This window comes from Capricornis sumatraensis, chromosome 13, assembly GCF_032405125.1.
Source record: "Capricornis sumatraensis isolate serow.1 chromosome 13, serow.2, whole genome shotgun sequence".
Lineage (NCBI taxonomy): Eukaryota > Metazoa > Chordata > Mammalia > Artiodactyla > Bovidae > Capricornis > Capricornis sumatraensis.
In genome coordinates, this window is record NC_091081.1 from 21782610 (window position 1) to 21789214 (window position 6605).

The following is a 6605-nucleotide window of genomic DNA, read 5'->3' on the forward strand; positions in this document are numbered from 1 at the left end:
AGTATGGCTTTGAGAACATTATTCACTTCATACAACATTGCTTCAGTGGCCCCAGTCATCTATGTTCTAAACAGTGTAATATAAAAAATTGTCTGATATGAAAAATTGTGTCTGACTCTTTAGGACCCCAGGGACTGTAGCCCACTAGGCTCCTCTGTCTATGGAATTCTCCAGGCAAGAATACTGGAGTGGGTAGTCGTTCCTTTCTCCAGAGGATCTTGCCACCCCAAGAATCAAACCCGGGTCTCCTACACTGCAGGCAGATTCATTACCATCTAAGCCATCAGGGAAGCCCAATATAAAAAAAAAAAAAAGTTGTAAAAATTTCATGTTGAGGACAATTTTTCCTAGAGAAATTTATTTTCTTATTATTTGGAAAGTGTTAGTTGCTTAACTGTGTCCAACTCTTTGTGACCCTCTGAACTGTAGCCTGCCTGGCTCCTCTGTTGATGGAATTCTCCAAGCAAGAATACTGGAGTAGGTTGCATTTCTTTCTCCAAGGAATCTTCCCAACCCAGGGACTGAACCCAGGTATCCTGCATTGCAAGCAGATTCTTTACTGTCTGAGCTGCTGGGGTTTCTTATTATATGGAAATACAAAGCAATTAGAGAACTTTGAAATCATGAATTAGTTCTGGCTCAGATATGCTCCTAACAAAAATCCTGCTTCTTTTTTTAATGCCTTTTCTTCATTCTCAGACCAAGGGCAGCATTTAATAAGTATCTCCTCTTGGCTTCCTATTTGGTTTCTTCATAGGTGCTAACAGAGATGACAATATAAGCATTTCAAATGACCTTGTAAGATAGACGCATGAGAATTTGTTTAACTCTTCTTCTGATCCTGAATAGTTACCTAATTGTTGGCTGGGCTACTGTCAAAGTCTGGATAAGAGTACATCTGTCCACATGTATTACCAAACCAAAGTAAAGAATGAAACAGGTGGTCACTCCTCAGACTTACCAGATTTGGGGTATGTAATGATGAAGACATCATCATCTCTAATTTCAAAGTTATCTAGATTTTCTAGAAAGTCAATATCAACCAAAGAACGTTCAAAATTATACCCTTTAAATTTCAATAAATATTTGTCTTCATCATCCATAATTATCACCTACAAGTAAAAACAGATAAAATACAATTCAAGTTCTTAGTATTTACAATAATGACTAAGACTTCCTGAATTTTCAATATGGATCAACTTGTTTACCAGAGAAACCAGCTTACATATAGTATGTCATTTAATCTGCACAGGAACCCTTTTTTGCTAGAGATATTGTTATTACCACTGTGTTAAAGATGAGGAAAGGAAGATATTAAGTTAAAGTGCTTGCCTTGAAGGCAATATTTTCATGATTTCAAACACACAGGTGAGTAAATCAGCAACCTGCTCAAGGTGGCCCAGTTACCAGAGCTGCAAGATTTTGAGAGGAGGACAGGCAGAAAGGCCAGGGTCTTGAAATGGAAAAAATAGGCTGCAAGTGTCAGACATTTTTTCTCTCTCTCTCTTAAGCAGCAGGAGGAAACAAACTACAAGTATTAGATATTTCCCCTTCTCTATAAAAATTTTAAAAGGGGTTTCTTTTAAAAAGAGATTTCTTTTGAAATTCTGTGTTGACATAAGGAGGACACCTGCTTCCACCAGAACTTAACTTTTCTCAAACCTTGAGCTAACCAATGCCTTTTTCTTATGGAAGTGTTTATCTTAAGCTATGTTAATGAACTATGTATTTATCCTAGACTCTGTCTTCAAGTCAGCTCTTGCCTAAGACTCAGAACTGACTTTGACAAACCAGTATGTTTTACTCAAGCAAATGTTCTCTTAAGCTATGTTAATGAGACTGTATTTGCTTGGATACCTGCCTTTCTTCAAGATTCATGTCAATCTTTTTATGGTCCAGGACAACTCACACTGTACCAATGTTATCTCAAAATGCATGTTGTGGGTGAGGGGCCTGGTGCCATTCATGAGTTTTGAGACATTTCCTTTTTTTAATTAGCTGACTGCTAGTAGCTATATAACATCCTGCTAAAGACTAGCAGGGGGCACTCTTTCTGCCCCCTTCTGATGGCTGTGTTAGAAGCTTTCTCTATCTCTTTTATACTTTAATAAAACATTATTACACAAAAGCTCCGAGCAATCAAACTTTGTCGCTGGCCCGGATTGAATTCTTCTCCTCTGGAGGCCAAGAATCCCAGTGTCTTTCATGGCTCAGCAACAACCTTTCAGTTTGATGCCAGACAATTTGGCAACAGAGTCCATGCTCTTAAACATTTTACCATACAGTTTCCTATGATCTTATATGTTTACACATTACATGCTTTTCTTTGTTTTAGAAGTAGACATTTCTTTAATGAATGTACATTTAACTTCTCTTCTTCTTCTGGAACATGGAGAATCTGCTATGTCTGAAAGAAGCTTTTGAGGTTCTTGGATCTGATATGCTCTATCAGATGAATTGTAGTATATGTTCTGTGGGAGAAATACCAATTGGATTTACATCAGAAATATTCTTTCATATAGTTGTAAGATCCTATTTGGTAATTATTATATTTTCCAAAAGAAGTTTTGTGTTTTTTTAAATCAGAATTCTGAAATAAGTCTAAAAAAGAAAATGAAAGCAAAAATTGAAAGCAGTCTAAAGATACATCTTCAAAAATCATGCTTGCCAAACATTTCTTCATTAGCTCTGGCAGAGAAATCTATTCTATTTTTAAATATATATCTAAGACTTTACTATTAATATTCTTTTTTGTCAGGAAGTAAGATTTGCTGATGGGTCTGAGTGAGGAAAGGACAGGGCCCTTGTCCAGGGGCCCTTTATTAGAGAGAAATCTATTTCTAATTGTTAAATAGATGAGGGAATCCAAGAAGTTCTAATGATATTATATTTAGAGCCAGCATATATTTTAGTTATGTACTTTTAAAAAATTTCTGTGCACACTAGAAAATGAATTTGTTAAGAATTTTGCAAATATAGCTTAATCAACAAAGCTATATTTAATACAAAACAACATTTAATCCTTTCAGAGAATCTAACTCATTTGATCACTGCTGTTGTTGTTTAGTCACTAAGTGGTATCTGATTCTTTTGTGACCCAATGGGCTATAGCCTGCCAGGCTTCTCTGTCTATGAGGTTTTTCAGGCAAGGATACTGGAGTGTGTAGCCGTTTTCTTCTTCAAGGGATTGAACCCGCATCTCCTGCATTGCATGCAGATTCTTTACACTGAACCCCCTGGGAAAGACCACCTTATCATTAAAGGGAGATAAAAGTTGGGCTTAGTTTGCTAAGGAAGAGAAAAATATCACCTGTATTAGAATCACCTGGGAGTCTGGGTAAGCTTTCCTATTGTAGGCCCTATTTCAGACTGGCAGAATCAGAATTTCTGGGGAGTGTAACTTAGAAATCTGCATTTTAACAACCTAGGCTTTCCAAAGATGAGAATCAAAATAATATTAATTCACTATTTTTGTTTCAATTGATGTTTTATCTCAACTTTCAGAGAAGCCTTTGGGGCATGCTGCTTTGCAATACAAGAGATGTGGGTTCAATCCCTGGGTGGAAAAGATCACCTGGAGAAGAAATGGCAACCCACTCCAGAATTCTTGCCTGGGAAATCCCATAGATAGAGAAGCCTAATGCGTTATAGTCCATGGGGTCACAAAAGAGTGGGACAAGACTTGGCAAATAAACAACAACAACAACAATTTGCCTCTCAATTGAAGATTCAGTTAGAGTTTTACCAACCGCCTAGTAGTATCTCACTCAAGTTGCAGTCCACAGAACCTCAACTATTGAGGACTGAGAACAGACTAGACTGATAACCTGCAAAGAATGGTTTTAACATCTGTAGAGCTATTTTGACATTGGCATCACAAAGATGCCATGAAAAACCATGAAGAATTCATATTGTGAAGTATGTTGTGGCAGCATTTTTACTGTATAACATAGACAAATGCAGAAGTTCATAAATAGAAAATATAGTTGAAGTGCAAGCAAAGATGAAAATGAGCCAATGTCACAAACCACTTGACACCTCACAATGCCCCAAACAACCGCCTAGCAAACACAAATTCCAGACACTGAATGTTAAGAAAAGTTGAAAGTGTATCAGGCAGTCCACACAAACATTCTGAACACCACTTCTTTGCTATTAATAGTTCAGTCTGTCTTGCACAGCTTTAAGAGAAAATCATGAGTTGCTTGTCACAGATGCAAGAGAAGAGTTGGTTACAGGGTGGATTCATACAGGGTCTCAGCATCGGCAAGACTTGTATATATCTTCATGATGAATATAGCAGAAAGTGACAATAGAGAGAAAGGACATCTTGTTTCTCCTTATTCTTGCACTGAAGTCTAAAATAAAAGGAGAAGGGGGGGGAACCAGCAAACCGAGGAGAAAAAATTAAATGTGTTTGTGTGCTGAAGAGAGGGTAAGACTTGAAAGAGGCTGAGTCTACCCTGTTACTACTCACTGTTAGAGGTGAACTGATGAAGCAGGATTCACTCTGATACAACCTTAGGGATGTTAGGGATTGACGTGTTGCTGAGGAAGAAATACTCTTTGCAGAGTTTGATTTGACCAATGAGCAGTGTTCTAGAATGTCAGCTGGTAGCCCAGTGTGGATAAACAAATTGAATAAGATTCTGTTGACATTAGGGAAAGGATATCAGGTTGCTCAGAAAAATAGTCAAAACGGTCAGAGATACTAAAGAGAAATGTAGGTAGCCAGTAAGTCATAGTTACTTAACTTTGAGAACTGTACAACACACAAAAGGATGTATAATATTTGAAAGCTATAGAAACAACTTTGTTGGGCCTGAAGGGAGGTTAGTAAAATCTTTTAGATATATCTCAGAGGGCAGGTGTGCATTCTTCACTTCTTTATGTCACCCCATGTAAAACTGCCTATGGAAATATCCCAAAGCCTTATTAACTCACTGACTATTTAAATCAGTTTTTCAAAATGCCCAGACTTGTCCATCACTTAAATGATGCCTTTTATTGCTCTTTATTTTTTTATTAGATGTTACAGAAGATTCAGCCCATCTTTTTTATATTCTACATAATTAACATTTGTCTCAGATCTGTGCAAACATCTCTTTGGAGTTTTCACTCATTATTCTGTTAGCTAACCTGCATAAGCTGCTCTTCAATAATGATTCTCAGGTTTCCACGAAACCCAGTATTTGATCCTACAGGAAATTTTTAATCCTTTCAATGTACAAATCTTCACTGGTATGAGCTAGTGTTTAATCTGAGGGTGAGTTAAGCTTCTAAATGTTCCATCTGTCTGGTTTCTTACAATGTTTGCAAATTAAACATTAATCCTTTTTGTGAGAGTAGCATAGCCTTAAAGATAAAAATCAAGGATAAAAGAATTGTTATTAAAATTAATATCTCAGACAAGAATTTCTGAATGTACCACATGAATTTTCATTAAACTAAATACTTGAGAGGTCTTTTGAGATGCTCTGAGCTCTTTCCCCCATTATTTCTAGATTAGTCTGCAGTAACACAAGTTTAAAAAAAAATAGTGCTGCATCAGTGATCAAAAGCATTGTTTTAGTTGTCTCATTTATATACCGAACAATGATATGGTTCATGTAGCAAGTAAGAATATTAGTAATCTTTTTTTCCATGGAACTTTCCAAGGCTTACTGAAATCTTAGCTTTCTAAGATTTTGGATGACACTGTAATTGTTCAAAATACTAACTAAAGGTAAAACGGAAGAAAGAATTTAGAAAGTCCTATATAGTTGTGATGTAGTAAGTGGTTTCTCTTCCTCACTTCAAATAATCACTTCATCTTTTTTCTATGTCCTTTGAGGTAAGTGGGAGCACCTTATTTCATATCATCTCAGACTGTACCCTTTTATATTTCCTATGTCTGTCTGCTAGGGGACATAAAAGCTATGAAAAGTCAGAGCAGTGAGTACAAATAAAACCAAGATCTTGGTTTCTCAATACCAATCTCTATTTTCAGAAATCAGGAGAAATGACTAATTACAGAGATGAGGCAAAGAAAATGCAAATGAGTTTGGATCATCTTATTATACCAGAAAGAAAAGAGGTATACAAACAATCTTGGAGACATGTCAAAAGGACACCAGAACCAGCCTTGAAACTGGTCAGATGTTCCAGCATCTGACCAGTTCTGGAACAATTTGAATCTTAAACCCTTTCTTCCATTTTGCCTTTAGTTAACATTTTGAACAGACACTTAAGTCACAGTGGTAAGATAATACCTTATTTCTAAAACTGGAAATAAGTTTATAGACTTAGTTATAATTATAGAATTACCAACTTTTGTATCTTATACTAAAATAATAAATGACAGCCTAATATTGTATATTACCATTTTTATCCCAACTTTTTGGCGTGCCCCCAGACTCCTGTGTTCTTTCTCATTGATGTGAATTCAGGGTGCAGGTGAGAGGTCCAGTTTCTCACTTGGGAGTGTGGACTGTAATGTATGAGGTGTAATACTTGGACAATAGTCCTGATTATTGATAATGTTACTGGTCCTCTGAGTACACAAGCCCGTTATTTTCCATTGGTCAGACTGCACGTATCTGACTAGTTTCCCACTTTTCATTTAA

At 36.5% G+C, this 6605-nt stretch overlaps 1 protein-coding gene across 1 annotated transcript in view; it reads right to left on the reverse strand.

The window, feature by feature from the left end:
• The window catches only part of LOC138089993 (amine sulfotransferase-like), a 31526-nt gene extending 27004 nt beyond the window's left edge, over window positions 1-4522 (reverse strand). The window contains exons 1-2 of the mRNA XM_068985571.1: window positions 4478-4522; window positions 962-1112 (exon numbers count right to left, since the gene is read on the reverse strand). Coding sequence (XP_068841672.1) covers window positions 962-1103 — 142 coding nt within the window. The 5' untranslated portion in view covers window positions 1104-1112; window positions 4478-4522. The remainder of the gene's footprint in view (window positions 1-961; window positions 1113-4477) is intronic.
• Window positions 4523-6605: the final 2083 nt, after the last annotated feature.